We start from the raw sequence: 19,138 nt of genomic DNA on the forward strand, positions 1-19,138 counted from the left end.
CACTCTAGTATGGGACGTGGAGGGAAACTGTGACTGTGTGGAGCATGCGAAAGGGGCAGGGAGTACCTAGAAACCCTATGGCACTTTCCACTCAATTTTTCTGTGGATCTAAAAACTGCTCTAAAAAAAGAAAGAAAGAAAGAAAGAAAGAAGAGCTCTGTTCAAGAAAAATTCAAACTGGGAATACAGGAGAATGAGACTCTTACCCATGATACAGAGACATAGTCCAACCACAGCGAGCACATAGCCCAACACCTGAGTGATCAATATGGCAATGGTAAAGGAGGTCATCCCAAAAGCTAGAGGAAGGAAAGGGATAGAGAGAAGTGCGTTGAGGATACCAATGAAGCAATCACTCCTGCCTGCCTCTGCCAACATCCTATGCCCAACGACTGACTGCACTTGTTAGATGGTGGACTCTTTTCCAGAGCCTAACTTCCACACAAGTCAGCTCCAGACCCACATGTTCAGCAGACATTTACTGTCACAGGAGTCTGAGCAGGACTGGTGGTTTTTACCCTAAATCCTAGATCAATCCTGCTTTGACCACACTTGTACGCTTTTATCCATAAATGGCTATCTGGCATGGCTTCTCCACACGCACAGAAATTGCTCTAGTGGAGCGAACCACTATGCAAACATGACTGCAAGCATCGTGACCTCTATCTTGTGCATCTTGACCTGTGGTTTTATAGTGAATGGATACATTTACTATGTACAGTGAGCCAGAGAGAGGCCCTAAGGTCCAGTGTTAAATGTGACTCCTTAATTATAACCAAAATAGGTTAGCAATTTGCTTTTAAAATGCAGAGAGAACAATGCTGATTATAGTTGTGCCATGGTTTGCCTGTAAGTAAAAGGAACATGTTTCTACCATTTGCAATTTATAACTTCATCTTGTAGAATTAGTCTTTTTAACGTATAGGATTAGCAAATAAAGAGTGTGTTGAACACCTACTTATAACTATAAAAATCTGAAATCAGAATATGCAGATAATCATTAAAAACTATGCAGCATAATTTAAATTATAAAAACCGGCATCAAATAATACAAAAATCAGTATTCACAAAATAATTAACTGCCTTAATGATCTAAGATAGTCTTAAATCAATCTGTGCAGGGAAATCACTAAGAATGTAATGGAAGTTCTTTTAATAAACCACTTCAATTGAACTGTTAAAAAATATAAGAAAAATTTCACCAAAAGTACTGTTTTTTAATGAAAAAAGGAGACAAAAATTATACTATAAGAACAAATACCTACCTGTCATAAACACATTGTACTGAAGTAATATTAATACCCCTGTAGAAATTACGATGAAACCAAGTCCTGAAGCATTCTTTACTGAATATTCTCCTGTTAATAAATAAAAAAAAACATTTAAAATATTCTCATATATACTTCCTATTCTTCACAAGTTAAAGTACTTCATTTTATTAAATGTTTTAACCTCAATAATACTCTTACAAACTGAAATGTTTTCCCCAAAATTCATTCAAATGAGTAATTTTTTGAGACAAAGAATATAAATCTCACTCTGGAAAATCCTTGAATTGGCTCTATCTCCTCCTCAGCTATCTAACAGATTTCCAATGAGAAATTCTGTAGTCATCTCTTGTCATTCCCTTCCTTTGCTATTTTCCATCTGTCCCAAAGTCAAATCCACTGCTCTTTCAGGCTGTTTTCTGAACTTATCTTCTTCTCCCCATGCCCTCAGTACCTCTGTAAGTAAATACAGGTGTTGATTTATGTTTTTAAACATCACACCTACACTACCATCTCCTGTAGAAACCACAATAGTGTGCTGAATCCACCACGTGAAGTCCCAGCCTGTCTCTGCTTTTCTTCATGTGCTCCCTGCCCTTCTTTCCCACTCCCCCCCGCCCCCCACCCCACAACTGTCACTTTAGACAGACATGGTTCCCACGTTCTTTCCCACTTCTACATCTTGGTCAATACAAGATGCTGGCCCTGAAGCTATTTCTACTTTCCAATCCCTAGAACCTTTGAATATCCCCTTATATGGCAAAATTAAAAGCCAGTTCCATTATATGGCCAAAGATACAATTAAGTTTAGGATCTTGAAGGAGCTTATCTTGAATTATACCAGTGGGCCCGGATTCCAATGACAAGTGTCCTTGAGGGAGTGAGACAGAGGGCAGTTTGCCACAGACACAGAGCAGAAGACGAAGAGAAAGAGGAACTGCAACCATGAGGGAAGAAACAAGGAATGCCAAGCACTGCCAGCAAATGCAGAAGCTAGAAGAGGCAGGAAATGGACTCTCCCCTAGAGCCTGGGGAGGGAATGCGGCTCCCGTGACACCCTGACTTACAGCCAGACTTACAGCCTCCAGAGTGGTGAGAGAACTTCTACTGTTTGAAGCCACTCTGTTTGCCATAATCTGCTACGACAGCACTAGAAAACCTATACACCCTGACCCCCATGTTCCCCTTATATCGACCCTGCATTTCCTCATAGCAACTGTACATCTTACCTGGGACAAAGAGAATGGCTCCAACAATGACAATTGTAGTGAGCAGTAGTCCAGCAATAAGTAAAAGGATGATTTTCTTATTTGTACAGTTGGATTTATATTTAAGTGCTGAAAAATAAAACAAAACAGAATTTAATCAACAAACTCAATCACATGCGAAGCCATTTCTGTAACCTATAAGGCGCAGATTCAAACTGATAACTCACTGTAACTGAAGAACCTCTGAGCAACAACTCCTTTAAGTCACCTCACATCTTTTCAAAAGCCAATGGATAATTAGGGTAATGGCAGTATATATGTGGATGCTTAATACACAGGTGACACTTTATTCCCTACACTTTAAAAGAATGAAGTTATATACACCAACTTTCTCAACTGAGGCATCATTAACTTTGGGGGCTAGTAAGTTTTTGTGTGGGGGATGCTTTGTGCATTATAGAATGTTATGCAGAATCCCTGAACTCTATATTATGAGATGCTAGTAACAGTCCCCTAATTATGTCAATCAAAATGTGTTTAGACATTGTCAATGTCCCTTGATGAGCAAAATCACCCCAGATGGACAACACAACACTGATACACATATGCTGACGGGACATAAATGGCTAATTAGCAATATTGAGAAAAAGAGAACTAAGTTCCACCTTACATAAAATTAGTAAAACATCTGGAAATATGGACCCATCATTCTGAAAAACAGGATAGAATAAACATTGAACAAATAACACCCTTGCAAAATCCTGATGGAAAAAAAATGTTTAAAATCTTTAATTATTTTAATAAAAATAAACTACAAAGACTCAATGGGATTTATCATATATATTATTGTTTCTAATGCTAGGTTTATTGTCAAGTATCCAGTACCTTCCCTGAAACAACAATGTAATGAATAACTCTAATAGCATTTCCTTTTAATCTCTATTGACCTTTTTATGTATGTGTTAACATTGAAATTAACTTTTCACCAAGCAATTGTTAAAGGTAACCTAAAATCAGACTGAGTAGCAGAGAGCAACAGGATATGTGACTGAAATTTTGCTGTGTGTCATTCACATAGATTGGTGTGTCAATAATCCATGGGTAACTGTTGCAAAGGGGAAAATGGGAAAATACTTTAAATGTTGTATTTTGCATTTAATTTTCCTCCACCAAAATGATGAATAGATGAAACATGGTAAAATTACCAATAATAATAATCATGAAAAAATCTATGTTTAAGGTATACTGCAGGTACCTGAAGAGTTTTTTGAATCTCTACCTACCCACACTTTAGATTAGAACCCCAAGTCTATTCTGTTTAGGGGGAGACAGAGCCTAAGCAGACACCATTCGTCAAGCTGAGTAACAAATCCACATGAATCAGAAAAGAGAAATCACAGTAATATTTAGAAAGCATCATGTGGCAAGTTCCCCAAATCTTTATTTGACCTGTTATTCCCACCCAGCCCTAGAAGGCACGTGACTACTACTCAATCACAACCTTGCCTCCTTATCAAGCTCAGTTCTCACAGCTTCTCTGTCTTCTAGTCTCAAATACCACGTAGAATAAAATTGAGTGCACAGGTCACAAAAGGCACAGACACAGAGAAAGAGATTTTCTCTAGATATGTGTCATGCTTTCCATTTGAATTCCATGCATATTGTTATCTAAACAGAGCTTCAAAGTTCTGCAAAGGGTTACAAAATAGAAGCTGCTTCAAATGTCCTCTGCAATCAAACAGTCATAAGGGGCTCTTGCGGGTTAATTTGTTAAAGAAGCCACTAAGCAACAAGCATTTAAGACTTGACTTTGTAGGATAATTTCATGTCATTCTTAAAATAAGATTTTGAATGTCACATAGAATTCAATACCTTCAGGCTTAGGAGAAAAATAATACCAACAAAACTCAAACCACAAAATACTATTGTTAGTGTTTTATCATAAAATGGCCTTTTCCTTTTGAGCAGAAGTACACTGTACATTGGTGGTAGTTTTAATTCCTGTTGATTGGTTCAATTACTAATCATTTTCAAGACTACCTTAAACTTTTCTCCAATAAAAGCAGCCGTTTCCAAAAAATATATTACTGCAGTCTACTTAAGTAACCACAGGCAATGAAAGAATGTCTCCATATTTCTTCAATGGCCCTTTATAAAGAGTGCCTTCTGGCTCCTTTTCTTTGCTCACAATGACCACATTTTAGCAGGTCCCACGGTAACTGTGCGGAAGATATCTTGCCGTTAGCACAGTGGTCAGTTTCTCAGCTACACTGAGATGCTATAAAACCCAACAATCTTCAGGCCCTCTTATTAGTGATCTTGTCTGGTCCTTTAATAAGTAGATATACCCTTAGTTATAAAATGTATCAAAACATTAGATGTGACAAAGAAAATAAATTCAAGTGATTCCCCAAACACTTAGCATTAAGAGAAAAATAATTTAATGTATTCTTAACAGCAGGCTTTTATCAAACTTTCTGGTATGATTTTCTGGCTGCTTAGCAAGACAATCTATGTCATTTTAAAAATCTGCATGCTTTTAAAGATCCCCCTCAGCTAAAACTACTGAGCTCAATACATAAAATGAAATACATGAGAAATGATAATCCTGTGTACATTTTTAACAAAAACTTACAACCTAGGCTCTGCCTGATTCAGGGTTACCAAATACTAGAGGAAATAATATAATATTTTAACCAACAAATGAGAAATTCTAAAATTTTCCTTTTTCTACTTCAAAATAGATGTTGCTTAATTTCAATATAATTCCAGAGCATATGTGAAATAAAATAGTTAAATCCAGCAGGCTATTTCTCAAAAAAATGTTAGGTTGGTACATTCACTTTTTCTTTTTCTTTTTTTAAAATATTTTTTTAGTTATAGGTGGATGCAATACCTTTATTTTATTTTTTTGTTTTTATGTGGTGCTGGGGATCAAACCCAGTGCCTCACGCATGCTAGGCAAGCGCTCTGCCACTGAACCACAACCCCAGCCCCTCATTCACTTTTTCTACAAATGTTGACTATGTACCTACAATGTACCAGGCCCTTTTATTAGTCCAAATCAGGGAACAAGTGGATTACATTATTAAACAAGAACTTATTGAGCACTACCAACCCATGTGACAATCACTATTCTACTCACTGACAGTGTACATAAAAATGCTGGTGGGACTGCAAATTGGTGAGGCCAATTTGGAAAGCAGTATGGAGATTCCTGGGAAAGCTGGGAATGGATCCGCCATTTGACCCAGATATCGCCCTTCTCGGACTATTCCCTGAGGATCTTAAAAGAGCGTACTATAGGGATACTGCCACATCAATGATCATAGCGGCACAATTCACAATAGCTAGACTGTGGAACCAACCTAGATGCCCTTCAATAGATGAATGGATAAAAAAAAATGTGGCATCTATACACAATGGAGTATTATGCAGCACTAAAAAATGACAAAATCATAGAATTTGCAGGGATATGGATGGCATTAGAACAGATTATGCTTAGTGAAGCTAGCCAATCCTTAAAAAACAAATGCCAAATGTCTTCTCTGATATAAAGAGAGCAACTAAGAACAGAACAAGGAGGAAGAGCATGAGGAAAAGATTAACATTAAACAGAGATGAGTGGGGGGAGAGAAAGGGAGAGCGAAGGGAAAGCACATGGAAATGGTAGGAGACCCTCAATGTTACACAAAATCACATATAAGAGGTTGTGAGGGGAAATGAGGGGTGGGGAAACAAGGGAGAGAATTGAGCAACAGCAGATGAGGATGGGTGGGGAGGGGAGGGGGCATAGCAGGGATTAGGAAAGGTAGCAGAATACAACAAAAATATGGCATTATGTAAAAATGTGAATGTGTAACTGATGTGATTCTGCAATTTGTATTTGGGGTAAAAATGGGAGTTCATAACCCACTTGAATCAAATGTATGAAAGATGATATGTCATGAGCTTTGTAATGTTTTGAACAACCAATAAACAACAACAACAACAACAACAACAACAAAAAACCCACAAGGCAGGCCTGGAGGCCCTCAGATTCTAATGGGTGAGAGTGTGTTTGGGGATGTAAATGACCGGCGCTTTGTTCTCATGTCTTCTTCCCAGTTAAATAAAAGGTGAAGGTCTCCTCTAGTCTAAGGAAGTTCCTTTGGGCATTAAATCCTTCACTTTCACGTGGATGAAGCACGTCCCTCTAGCCATTTAAAGACAGTGCTGATGGAATGAACTGAGGGGATTTTCTGGTCTCTTTGTGAGTGATAGGAGCACATCTAAGATAGAATGCAGAGGCTGGCAAGATCTAGTGTAATCACCAAGTCAACTGGAGATGAAATTAAATCTATCATGTTACGTTTTCAGGATACTCTAAAGACTGAATTGATACACTCATATTGGTCCAGAGAAAGTACAGTCTACCTAACAAGATCTAAAAATCCAAGAAGCCATGCCTGCTCAAAGATGTGACATTTATTCCCCAGCCAAGTGATCGGTGAGTAAGCAGAGACACAAAAGCTTACCAGTGTGATAAAATCCATATTAGATGAAGAATGAATCATAAAGGGAGACAAGTGTTTGACTTAATTATTATACAGTTTCTGGTACTCCAGGAAAGTACCTTAGAATCCTTTCGGTATCTGTTGAGTTATAAACCAATACTGTCTTCAGTGTAGGATAAAGTACATCTAATAACTTTTAAAATCAGATTACAATTTTGATTTTTAAAAATTATTTAAATTTGAATTACTATTTTAAAAATATTTGACACATTCATGTAGAAGGCTTTGTGAAACTGGTACTAGAGAAAAATGAATTGCCATTTATAAATTGGTGACTTGCCAGAAGGCAAACAAAATAATTTTATTATAAACTCCATGTACTGTCCAGCTTGCTCTGGTGAAGCAATTCTGTCAAACTGAATAGTGACTGAACACCACATTCCCCTTCTATGGGACCCAGAGATAAAAGAGCTCAGGCTTTGTGCAGAAAGTACTTTGAGTATAAACGAAGGGGATGTGCTATAGACAAATCTCCTTCTCCTGGGTTTAAATGTGCCCTGGTTTTGTGGAAAGTTTCACAGTTTCAGAGTATATGCAGGAAGCTGGGATGAAATGGTTAGGAAAAGGTCAAGAAAGCTGCAACTATATGTCTAAAACAGTGAAATGTTAAACTATAGTTGTGTTCAGTTGCTCCTACAATAAAATCAGTGCATAAGCAAGACTTAATTACAGAGATGATTGTAATTTGGACAGGACCAAAGAAAAACACTGTGAGTTCAAGATTTTTGAATAGAACTCACATCAAACTTCGTTATTAAGTCCTGTTATTAGAGGACAGCAATCAGGTTACAGAATAATTCTTTATAACCTATTGGAAAATTTTGCCTTCTTGCATAGATACTTTCAGTACACTTCAATACATGTCCTCACCTCCCTAGAATGATCTTTTCTAACCAATGGAGAAATTCCCTGCTCTATTACTTCTCTTAAATGTGCCCTCATGGCCTAAATACTTTCATTAGTAAACTAGTCCTCAAGTCTGGACTTGAAGACTTAGTAGGACCTCTAGGCTGCTGTGTGGGAGTATTTTTTCCTTGAATATCCCTACAATTATTTCCATAGGTACATCTACCTAAATACCTCTGAGCCAGTAGCCAAAATCCTTGTGGAATAATCTTGAGGAAGGGTGAGAAAATTAGAAAAGAAAATGGATGATGTCTAGGAAATAAGATTTGAACTACAGCAGTCCTCACCATGAATGGTTCTGATGTGAATGAATTCCAGTTACCATCATTTAGTTAAAAAACACAAGTCCCCCAAAATATAGTTCTAATTTTAATTACCACAATATGTTAACCAAGTAACTAGATAAAGTACAGACTTCACTGCTATCTCTTCAGTCCACAAGTCCCTCCAGAAATAGCAGATGTCCATTGTGATCAGTCACGTCACTTTTTTTTGAAGACTGGTTGCTGACTGGTCACTGGTCACTGCCCATCTGTTCTTCATTCAGTTCAAGTGTATACTTGTACTATCTTCTGGTCTCCCAGCGATAAACCCACATGCTACTTTATCATGGATTATCAAAAGAGAAAACTGAGCACGAAAGAAGAAAGAGCAAAGAAATGAAAAATCAGGATGCTAGATTTGAATTTCAATTGGGCCATCAGTGGAAAAGTAGAAGAAAACAGTGGATTATGGGAATGGGGACATTCAAGATGTGGCCAGAGCAACTCAGTGAAGGAAAATCACTGGCAAGAATGAGGAAGGTGAGGAGGACAGACAAAAGAGAAAGAAGATGTCCTGGAGGAAGAGACTCTGGCAAAAGCAAAAACAAAAACCATGTCACACTGAAGGGACTGCCAGATATATTTCACGACTTTGAAACTACAAAGAACAAAATTTTGAATCCTGATCCAAATGGGAGGCTGACAATTCACCAAGGCACAGAAAAGATGTGTGTTCTGTATTCAGTTACACAAAAAGAATACAAGAGTTGTTCAAACGGTGCTTAACAAAACATTTCAATCCTCGAAGTTTTTGATATATCATGTGCTAGATATTAATTTGACTTTTGTTCCATTTTCCAATGCAGTTGTTACTGATAATACAAACACTTTTAATGCTTTGAAAAAAGATTTTTAAGGCCATTATACAGTAGTAATTTTCCCATTCTTTATTAAGATTTCTATGCAGAATTTCAGCTTACATGGTTGTGTTTATGGTTTCACAGATCTGTGCAAAGCAAAGACACACTATACATGACAAAAGTTCAAGGAACAGGAAAAAAAAAAAAGCAGACAGGCCTACTTCAAAGACTTTCAAAATGTCAGCCAGTTCTTTGAATACAGGGGCACCTCAATCCTGCAGGAACTAGAGGACTAGGTGGGCAGTCCTAGCAATCATACATCAACCAGCTAAATGATGGAAAGAAGCTGTTCTGAGATCAAAGACTAAGGAAGAAGAACTGCGAAAAGTCAGCCAGGGACTTAATCATCAGCAGAGTAACAAACTGTGAGTTGATATAGTTTTCTGAACAAAAACCAAGCGTCTGAAAGCAATATTATTGGTTAAGGTTCAGTGCTTAATTCTAGGGAATTGAGAATATATGTTAATACAGTGTCAAGAATTATGCAGTGGACCACAGAAACTCCTTATCCTCAAAGTGGCAGCATAACCCACTGTCTTTCCAGGAAGTTCAGCCTCACAAAGGTCTGGGTTTCATCTTGGACCACAAAAGACTCACAGGCAGAGCTGGATAAACCACTTAGAGAAATCTCCTGTAGTCAAGTACAGACCATAAATGGTCATCAGGAAAGTTAAGGAGAACTAAAAATGTAGAAAATAAAAGCCATGGAGCTGAGTGACTGTTAACACCCCAGGGGCTGTGACATCCTGGATTCCAGGAAATGCACAAGCATTCAGGCGATAACACAGGGGCTCCCCTCTTTGGTGGGATGCCCAGGCCATAACCTGGAGGCCTCTTACAATGGGCTCCAAAAGAAAAGTTGGTTCAGATCTAGGGGCAGCACAGGCAGACACACCCACCCCTCTACTGGAATGACTGACATGCAGGTCTACAAGCCAGGGGCGATGTGCGCTCACTTCCACATCTCAGGCATGTAGCCCAGTGCCCAGTGGTCAGCAGGCACCCTGTAACGGGTATTCATAGAACAAACAAAATAGGTCAACAGTCTGCTTATCAATAACAGTTACATCCACTCAGAGTGTGTACCTACATATGGCGTTAGCCTTCACAGAAAGAAAATTCTCAAATTCAAGATGGGGAAGCAGTAGAGAGTAACAGTAAACCAACAGCACGGTTCAAATCCCAGGGCTACCAGGAAACAGCTGGGTGGCTGTGGGCAAACTGCCCAACTGATCAGTGCCTCAGTTTCTCATCTACAAGATGGGAATAACCACAGTACGTACACCCAAAGTCCCTGGAGAAATCAACATGATTTCAGGCGCAGCACACTTGGCACAGTGCCTGCCCTACAGGGCAAGGGATCCACACTTAATCACTATTATGATCAACGCCTCTAAATGGAGGGCAGGCTGGATGAACCCAGTGTGGAAGTGCCTCTTCCACACATGCACAGTCACCACATTTACTTGTTTAAGATGTGCCAAAATAATAAACCTCCACAAATAGTTCTTTAGGCTCATAAACATGTTCCTTAAAATACAGCAGTAGAAAAAATATAAAAATGAACAGTCAACCTCATAAACACAAACATGAAAATGAAAACAAGATGCTTTTTACTTTATAATCCATCAAATTAGCAGAGATTTTACAATTATAATAATGTCAGGACTGTGAGGTGAAAGACAGGTATTCTCAGCTGCAATGGTAGGAACTGATGAGATGGTTCTGGAAAACATTTTGGCAGTGTGAATCAGGAGGCTTAAAATATCTTTGCCATCTCCTGGCTTACATATTGTTAGCAGAGTTATTTTTATAGTATCAAAAAACTTGGAAACATCCCTAATATCCATCAAGATAAGAGTAAGTAAATGATTGTACATCCATAGAAGGGGAGAAGAATTCTAACAAGAGTTATAAAGACACATACTGAACATTAGGGTGTATAAGAACATAAACAGCACAAGTCCTTTTCTGGTTTCTGTTTTTAAAACAATGATAACAAAAATAAATAGACAGGGAAGTAAATAGGCAATTCTCTAGAAAGCACCAATAGCATATTATTAGGTTGTGACACTGCAGATGACTTTTATTTTTCCCTAAAAATTCCTATATTGTACAAAGTGTTCTAAAGTAATGTAGCAGCCAGCCTTCCATAGCTGTGAGTTCCACATTCACACACTCAGTCCACTGTGAACCAAAAATATTGATAATAAAATATCTGCACTGATTTTGTATAGACTTTTTCCTTGTCATCATTCTCTTAAAAAACTATACAACAACTATTTACATAGCAACTACTTTTCATGTGGTACTATAAATAATCTAGTGATCTAGGGATGATTGAAAGTATACAGGAGCATGTGTGGAGGTTAAATGCAAATGCTTGGCCATTTAATAAGACAGGCCGGTGTCAGTGCATCAGTGGATTTGGGTATATAGGGTTCCCAGAACCAGTCCCCCATGGATACTAAGACAACTGTATTACTTTTTAAAGTCAGAACAACAACAACAAAGTTTATTTTGTAAAAATTTGGCTGACAGTGAACAGATTTACCTTGGCATAATTCCACTAAATGTAATTTCACTAAGGATAATGCCATGATCAGCGAATTTCTAACAATCCAAACTCAACAAATCCCACTAATGTGAAATAATTTTATAATCATAAAAATAGTTTGTTCCCAGCCCAAATTATATGACTTGGCCCTTAAAGCTACGTCTGCCAATATGGTGGAATGCTTTCCCTAACATCACTGATGACACAATAGGCCTGATGCTGTATCAATTATTTTCCTGAGATAAAAGATTTATTGAAATTTTATGATAATTTCCAAAAGAGGTCTAGACACCTCTTGAAGGTAAGAGTTGTGAGATGTTTTGACAGTTGCCACTGTCAGTCCTTTGTTCCCCTCTTTTTTTTCTTTTAGACAAAAAGTTGAGAACATCTCTGAAATCATTAGCATTTCCAGAGGGTTATACATTGGGAAAAGCTCTTAAAATATATCATCAGTCCCCTCTCTTACATTTTTACATATCACTGAAGATACACACAGCTTAAACTTCTGAGGAAAAATAAAATCCATAACAGACATAGAGGCCAATCTACTGCAACATTTACCACATTTTATTTTTCTAAAGATTGCAGAATAAATTACATCAGCATTGTTTACTCCTTCTGTATAGATGCTTATTGGTCTTCAGTGACTATTTGGGTGCTACAGGGAGAGTAGGAATCTTATGTCTTCAAAGTTTAAAGTAAGTTTAGAATGTCACCTCAGAAATTCACTAATTTAGTAAATTTCCTTTACCAAACTGGTACGGCCATATGGTTGACTGTGAACATTAACCATAATGTATTTAATCTATTTACCTTGTAGTGAAAGTTCTAGACTGTTGATGCTGAATCTGACACAGCATTAAGATTTGCCCTGAGGTTTGGTTACATGACTATCACAGTGAAGTGAGATCAAAGAACACAGCTTTCCCGTGGCTGCTTCCTTAAGGGCTATGAGGCTGCACATTGAAGGTGACAAAACATGGTTCAGTGGGACTTCTCCATGAGTAAACGTGTCTACAGAGAAGTTCAAATGGGGAAAATGAAGAGAGGGGAATCCTAAGGCTCCAGAGGATCACTCATGCTGTCTCAACATTAATGAGGCCTGTGACCATCTGTTTATCAAATAAAATGTATGTAAATGTTCTGTAAATATAAAAATGCTACATGAGTGTAAAGTGCTGCTATTACTAGTAATTCCTCTATTCATTCTTTAAAGATTTAGAAAACAACAATAAATACATAAAAAAAGAGACACCTTCTTAGGAATTAAAGGTGAACTGTAGCACAGTATGGGGGACAATACGTACTTCAAGGAGTCTGTGAGTATTGAAACTGCATTACTTCTTTACTCAAATAACACTCTTCCTAATACAACTTAAACAAAATATTTTACCAGTGTAACCTCCTAGAAATAACAATTTCATCACTAAACCATAAAAGAAAAGTAGAAATAAATACTTACTTAAAATGCCAAATTGTCCCCAGAAGAGAAGTATAGCCAAAATTGGGAAAATAACAACGAGAATATTTTCATTTGGAGAAAACCATGACACTGAGAAGAAAGAAAACAAAAAAACCGATAAATCTTTCTTATAATTACTTTAAATCCCACTAGTAATCTCAAATATATCTTATGTAGGGGGACCACAAAAATAATCAACTATGGCCTTAATCCATACACACATAAGAGACAAATTTGTAAAACAGATTTTGTTTAGGAAACAAAAGCCACAGCAGTTTGAGGGTCTCTGGCCACACTTTGCCCAGCCCGAGCTCTATGGAAGGAGTCAGCCCAGCTCAGCAGCTGAGCACAGAGCTCTGGGCCACATTGCTGGGGTTTGAAACCCAAACGGACAATCTGTAACCTTAGACAACGTCTCAACCAATGCCTCTGTTCAGCATCCTTAACTGTTACACAAGTATGACAGGATCTACCCCTTGAAGGACTGCTGTGACTATTAACAAAGCTAATATAGATGAAGGAATTAAAGCAGTGGTTGGCACTTACCAAGTACTCAGCAAACATTAACTACCACTCTCATGTGTTGGATCCCTGTATGCATAAAGAGCCTAGAATTTACCTTCAAGCAACAGTGAAGTGCTCCTGTACAGACAGGCTCAGGGGACCCAGGTGAGGGAGCTGGCTCTACCACTATGTCCTTCCTCCCCTTAGTGTGACTAAGACAAGACAGATAAGCCCTGCCTTTCCTCATTTTGACTGTGGAATAGAAGCCTTATTCATGAATAATTAGATTTCAAAAGGATCATTTACACATAAACACAAGAAGCTTTGGGCTATTAAGGAAGCTGTTATTAAGTGGGTCACATGTTACTTATATGGTGAAAATGTATCCACACGTCCTATATAAAGGGAATTGAGATATTAAGACTTCAAATAAGATTTGTTGAGAACTTTTTAAAAATTAAGTTTAATTGCATCTCATTAGCCATTAAGACTATAATTTAGCTATGAGATTTCTTCTGTAACAATAAAGCCAAGTAAATGCACTGAAAGTATTTCAAAGTTTACCAGTACAGAGGGGACATGCTGTCTGAAGGACTCATTTCAATACAGTCCCCAGCAAGTGCTGGCATTCCCGTGAAATCAACACTATGCATTCAAATCCTCCCCTGCTCTGCCCTCAGTATCAGCATGTGAGGAACTTCATGGGCTTTCACTCCACAATGACAGCCATGTACTTCTATCAAGCTTATAATGTTAAACCTTGATAAAATGCTTACATTAATCCCCAGAATATAACAACATTATAAATTCTATCTTGGCCCTATTACCTTTTCAATATCTAGCATATTTTCCTGTCCATATTAGAGACTCAATACATGTGCTGTTGAAGGTTACAAGGCAGTTTGGTGAATGAATGGAATATAATTTTTTGATGCTCCTTGGTTGCAGTATACTACGAGGAGAGATGTTTTTAGATACTGAATCAATACCTTGATTTTCAACTGTATAACTGAACATCGTCCTACACCAAAGAAAAACACTTCAATATAGCATAAAATCCTACCGGGAAAAAAATTTTTGTGCAGTATATTTAGGTTTTCCTATCTCATGCCCAAAGGATTTTATAAAAGCTCCATGACCTAATAACTATGCTTAAACAATTTTACTTTTCTTAATGCACTTTCTCTATTATTTTCCCTTGAGCTATGTACATTAACTATTTAAATACTCACAACTATTATGAGAAATTATTAACTCTCACTTAAACTTGAGGAGACTAACACACAGCGAAATTAAGGATTATAAGCATTTTTACCTTTCCATGTCTCAAGTTCATTCCTGATGGGCCCCTTGCGCACCCAATTTTCTCTCTCAGTTTTCCTCATTTCAATAGCGATGACTCCATTTATTCAGATCCACAGGGTGAAAAGGAGTCAGTTCTACCTGACTCCTTGGTTTCTCACATGTGGGTACATCTAGTTGGACAGCAAATCCTGCTGGCTCTACCTTCAAATAGTCAGTATCTGTGTAGGATGTGTTGATAATGAAATGTTCATTTTCCTGATGTCCCCTGTCCCCACCCACAATCTTAGGATATATTAACAGATATCTATGACTAAAAATAAGAGGTGCATTCAGCCCTGCTCAACTACTCCTTATTCACTTATTCCACAGCAGCATTTATTGGAAGCCCACCACAGCACTCCTTCCTCTAGGCTCTTGAAGGTCCAACAGTAAAAGATGCAGGGGTTCTGAGCATGAGGAGGGGGACTAGGGAAGGTAGACTCTTGGGGGCAGTAAGAAAAGGTCTCTTTGGAGAAGAACTGGAAGTGAGCCTTGGGTGGGCAGAAGCCTGACATATGAGGACAGGGAAGAGGAGATGCCAAAGGAACTGCAAGTTCAAGGAGCCAAATATGGAATTTAGTGATAGAAGATCAGATTCAAAGGGTTTGTGGGGCAAGAACATGCTGGGTCTTATCGGCTTGTTGAAGGAGGTTGTATGCTATTCTGAGAGCAAAGACAAGTGGCTGGAAGGTACAAATACAGAAGAAAAAGGATCTCATTTAAAATCTCCTTTGTCAGTCATGTGCAGAATGTATCCCAGAGAAGCTGGACCTGTCTGAAAGCTATGGCAGCAGTCATTCTTAGAAGATAGGAGACATGACCAACAAACCCTGTCCTGAGTTCAGTCTTACTCATCACATTTAAAGATGTAACAGAACTGCTCCAAAGGAAGGTGACTAGAATGGAGATCCTGAAACCATCAGTAATGCCTCAAAGAATCAGGGATCTTAACCTCAGGCAAGAACAAACTTGGGAGAAATGCCACAGCCTTCCCAGTGAGTGAGAACTTACAAGAGACCAAGTTCTCACCTGACTTAAGGAAGAACAGGAACTGCCTGATAATAGCCCAAGATCTCTGGAAAACAACAGTGCCTCCTGATACCACAGCTCTAGGTAACAAGTCAGAATGGCCGACTGCCTGCATGGAACAGAAGTAACTTACGAATTAGATGCTGAGACAGACCAGCCGATTCTTTGATGACACAAAGATTGTATGCAGAAATAATAAGAAAAATAAAAGGACATTTCAATGATAGAGATAATAGAACAAAAGCTACTACTATCTAAGTGACTCAACTGGAGCTCTTCAGAATCACCTAGGAGGTTACTCCAGCCTCATATACTCTCCCCTCTCACTGCTACCCCAAGATTTTCAATGTTCCCGGATAGTAAGTATGAGAGGTCTGGGGGATGCTCATGATTCTCAGCTTAAAGTCACTTCTGCAGATTTCTGCTGGAGTTTAGCTTCAGTCACTGACATAAATGTGCTCCCTTTCTCTCTAATTCGTTATGGTGGGGAAAAAATTGAGAATCACTGAATTGGATGTTTAAGAAGCAATTAAGAAACTGGTGGGAAAAAAAAAACCAATGTTTTTTATAAAACTATTTATATGTCCATTAAGTTATTGATTTGTTATGGTACTACTGTCAGATGATCTTTTTCCCCAAAGGGAGAATGAGAAAAGATACTTCTCTAAGATCCCTTACAGCTCTGAATTTCTATGGCACTAAGAAAATAAATTAAGCATAAAATGAACTAAGAACAGTATCAGATATCTTTCCATCTCGTGACTGCAAAAGATACTCCAAGGGCATTCGTACGTTATTCTGCCCAAACTCTGGCTGACATCTCTGTCCATTACCCTCCCCCAAGCTCCCATTCCTGCTCAGGAAAAGTGGCTCTCAGGAAAAAGAACTTTCTACCAGTGGAAAGGCAAAGAAATGATATTAAGAGGGTGTGGTCTGGGATGAGAATTTAACTTTTGCTTCTCTGCCTAGTGTTATTAAAACCCAGGGCCTCACTTTTCTTATCTCTATGTATAAAAGTGGGATAACTTGAAAAGGTAAAGGGACCACACTCTGATCAACTAAGTGTGTGTCTCCTTCAAATACAGACATGCAAACCTCCACAAACAGAGAACACCAGTTCTACAAAATAAGATCATAATAAAATTTACAACTCAAAATTCAAACCAAATTTTTACTTGATATTTCAGAACTATATCGCTTTTTTTGGTGTGTCAACTTGGCTGAGCTATAGTTCTCGGTTATTTGATCCAACCCAGAATTCTAAAGTGGCCTCCCAAATCTCTGCCCCTAACACCCACACCTGTTTACTTCCTTCCTCTTGTGCATAAGACTGTAAATATGTTCATTTCCATGAGTATGTTGTGTCACCTGGAAGAGGGAGTTTGCTGATGTAATTAAGGTCTCTAATCAGTTGACATTAAAAAAGGGAGATTATCATTGAGGAACTGAAGAATGGCTTAATCAAGTGATTCCTCAAAGATTCTCAGCTTTTCTTGGAACAATAATTCACATCTGAGAGGGATTTGACAAGAGAAGAGTCTCTTTCCCTGACTTTAACTATGCAAGAACATATGTGGCAGACAATGGGACCAACCTCCAGGAGCTGGGAGAAGTCCCTGGTGGATATCCAGCAAAGAAGCAGGGACCTCAGCCCTGCAATGACGAGAAACTGAATTCTGCCAGTTAAGTGAGTTTGGAACAGGCCTCAAACTCCAGATAAAAATACAACTTGAATCAAAAGACATTATTCACAGAACTATAAAAAAACTGTCTAAAATTCATTTGGAAGAATAAAAGACCCAGAATAGCCAAAGTAATTTTAAACCAAAGGAAGAATATTGAATGCACTAGAACATGTGCTTTCTAATTACACTACAGAGCTATGGTAACAAAAACTGCATGGTACTTGCATAAAAACAGACAGACCAATGGCAGAGAATAGAAGACACAAAGACAAGCTCACACAGACATAGTCATCTGACCCTTGACAACGGTGCCAAAAACACATATTGGAGAAAGATTGCTTTTTAAACAAATTGTGTTGGGAAAACTGGTTATCCATATGTAAAAGGATGAAACTAGACCCTAATCCTTCACCCTGCATAAGAATCAACTCAAAATAGATCAAAGACCTAGGAATTAGGCCAGAAACCATGCAACTCCTACAAGAAAATGTAGGGTTAGTATTCCAGCTTCTAGGCACAGGCAATGACTTTCTCAATAGCATTCCTAAAGCTCAGGAAATAATGCCAAGGATTAATAAATGAGATAGTATCAAATTAAAAAGCTTCTGCACAACAAAGGAAACAATAAGGAATGTGAAGAGAACCTGCTGAATGGAGGAAAATCTTTGCTAGCTACTCTTCTGACATGGGATTCATATCTTGAATATCTAAAGAGCTCAAGAAAACCTCACACCAAAAAAATCAAATAATTCAATTAATAAATGGGCAAAACAGACACTTCTCAAAAGAAGAAATACAAATGGCCAACAAATACATGAAAAAATGTTCAACATCATTAGCAATTAGGGAAATGCAAATCAAGACCACACTGAGAATTCATCTCATCCCAGTCAGAATGGCAACCATCAAGAACACATACAATAAATGCTGTACAGGACGTGGAGAAAAAGGACTCTTTTACACTGTTGGTGAGACTGTAAATTAGTACACCACTATGGACATCAGCATGGAGGTTCCTCAAAAGACTAGGCATGGAACCATCATATGACCCAGCTGTACCATTCTTCAGTATTTATCCTGAAGAATTAAAGTTATCTTAGTACAGTGTTACATGCATACCCATGTTTATAACAGCACCGTTCACAATAGTCAAACTAGGTGTTCATCAACAGATGAACGGATAAAGAAAACATAGTATATTTACACAATGGAATTTTATTCAACCATAAATAAAAGTGAAATTATGTATTTGCAGTAAAACGGATGGAATTAGAGACTATATTAAGCAAGACAGGTCAAACTCAGAAAGTCAAAGATAATATGTTTTCTCTCATATGGAGAAGATAGAGAGGGAAAAGGAAGAGAAAAGTGGGGGTGGTTCTCATGAAAATCAAAGGGAGATCAGTAGAGGAAGGGGACCAGAGGTTGAGAGGCAG

At 38.0% G+C, this 19,138-nt stretch overlaps 1 protein-coding gene across 5 annotated transcripts in view; it reads right to left on the bottom strand.

Annotated features, from left to right (window-relative positions):
• Nucleotides 1–19,138, bottom strand: part of CD47 (CD47 molecule) — a 47,796-nt gene that overhangs the window by 12,500 nt on the left and 16,158 nt on the right. For all 5 annotated transcript variants that reach the window (XR_014023004.1, XR_014023005.1, XM_081301731.1 and 2 more), the window contains exons 3-6: nt 13,141–13,230; nt 2,498–2,605; nt 1,266–1,358; nt 207–299 (exon numbers count right to left, since the gene is read on the bottom strand). Coding sequence is in view for 3 of the 5 variants with exons in the window: in XM_081301731.1 (XP_081157857.1) it covers nt 207–299; nt 1,266–1,358; nt 2,498–2,605; nt 13,141–13,230 (384 nt within the window). In the remaining 2 variants the exon portion in view is untranslated. The remainder of the gene's footprint in view (nt 1–206; nt 300–1,265; nt 1,359–2,497; nt 2,606–13,140; nt 13,231–19,138) is intronic.

The sequence above is a fragment of the Spermophilus citellus genome (assembly GCF_964194105.1).
Source record: "Spermophilus citellus genome assembly, chromosome: 7".
Classification (NCBI taxonomy): Eukaryota; Metazoa; Chordata; class Mammalia; order Rodentia; family Sciuridae; genus Spermophilus; species Spermophilus citellus.